Source organism: Microtus ochrogaster, chromosome 10 (genome assembly GCF_000317375.1).
Source record: "Microtus ochrogaster isolate Prairie Vole_2 chromosome 10, MicOch1.0, whole genome shotgun sequence".
Lineage (NCBI taxonomy): Eukaryota > Metazoa > Chordata > Mammalia > Rodentia > Cricetidae > Microtus > Microtus ochrogaster.
The window spans coordinates 52,589,376-52,590,829 of NC_022016.1; the positions used below are offsets into that span (position 1 = coordinate 52,589,376).

The window sequence follows — 1,454 nt, forward strand, 5'->3', positions numbered from 1 at the left end:
CAGCCTGTGGGCATTGTTTATATGTGATGCAGACACATATGCAGGCAAAACACCCATATACATAAGATAAAAATCAACCTTCAAAAGGGTCGTGTGTGTGTGTGTGTGTGTGTGTGTGTGTGTGTGTGTGTGTGTGTGTGTGTGTTTGATTCTGCTGCTATACTGAGTATTCCAGGCTAACAGTCTTCCATCTTCCCGGGGAGTCTTCTGACTTCCATCTCACAGTAAGAGTGCTGGAACTACAGATGCAGTTCACAGCCTCCAGTTTTTACGTGATTTCTGGGATGGAAGTCAGTCTGTAGTCTTGCACAAATAGTGCTTTTACAGGCGAGTCATCTCCCTGGCCCACCCATCTTTAGCACTACTTTGATTTCTTCAGTGACTTGACCAGCCTCTGGAGCACTAGGCCCAGCCCCCTGCTTCAGAATCTAGGTGGATTTGTAGATACTGTTTAGCACGGTTCTTTCTCATCCTCATCCGCTGTAGCTTTATCCTAGGAAAAGGGAGGTACTCAGTGAAGGATAATGTTTGGTACCATGGGACAGCAGGTTGAGTGACACAGATATGGCTTGTGAAATTGTCCGGGGGGGTTTGTGTGTAGCAAGTGACATTTCATTCTTTCCTTGTTGACCTATCTAAGTTGACACTGGACTACTTTGGATTTTTCTTTTTTCCTTTAGTTCAATGATCAATTGATCAGCCCCAAGCATTTTGTCCATCTGGCTGGCAAGTCCACTCTGAAGGACTGGAAGAGAGCCATTCGTTTAGGTGGCATCATGCTCAGGTGAGTGCTGGTGACAGCCAAGTGCGTCTCAATGATGCACTTAGTCAGGGAAGAATCTTCTACACCATTTGACCTTCGTCAACTTGTCCTTAATCTTTTGGTTTTTAACTTTGTGACACTAGGGATGGAATCCAGGGCCTTGTGCATGCTACGTAAGCACCCTACCACTGAGTTATACCCCATGACCTCTAACTATTAACTCAAACTTGTTACCTCTGCCCAGCGTCTGCATTAGATTTTTCATTCTTTCTTTTTAGTTTTTGAGTCTCATTTAGTTCTAGCCCAGAACTTGCCATGTAGCAAAGAATGACACCAGCATGCCTGACTTAGGGTACTGATGTCAGGAGGTTGGACAGGATCCTTTCTTGGCAGAGGAGCTCCGAGGAGCTAATAGTCTTCCCTGTCATCCTCACATAGAGAGAGCAAAGCTAGGTGCTGAGTAAGTGTGACAGCCATGACTGACGGATCCTGGGATACCCTGTTAAAGTAGAAGCCCTGCATGATGTTTGCCGTCTTTGCCATAGCTGTCTAAGAAACAGATGTCAGCATATGGAATAGCTCTCATCCACCCTAACTTTTGTTTTTTTTTTTTGGTTTTTCGAGACAGGGTTTCTCTGTGGCTTTGGAGCCTGTCCTGGAACTAGCTCTGTAGACCAGGCTGGTCTCGAAC

The 1,454-nt window shown here is 45.5% G+C and overlaps 1 protein-coding gene across 1 annotated transcript in view; it reads left to right on the forward strand.

Annotated features, from left to right (window-relative positions):
- The window catches only part of Gmeb1 (glucocorticoid modulatory element binding protein 1), a 27,651-nt gene that overhangs the window by 10,210 nt on the left and 15,987 nt on the right, over nt 1-1,454 (forward strand). The window contains exon 4 of the mRNA XM_005353135.2: nt 681-784. Coding sequence (XP_005353192.1) covers nt 681-784 — 104 coding nt within the window. The remainder of the gene's footprint in view (nt 1-680; nt 785-1,454) is intronic.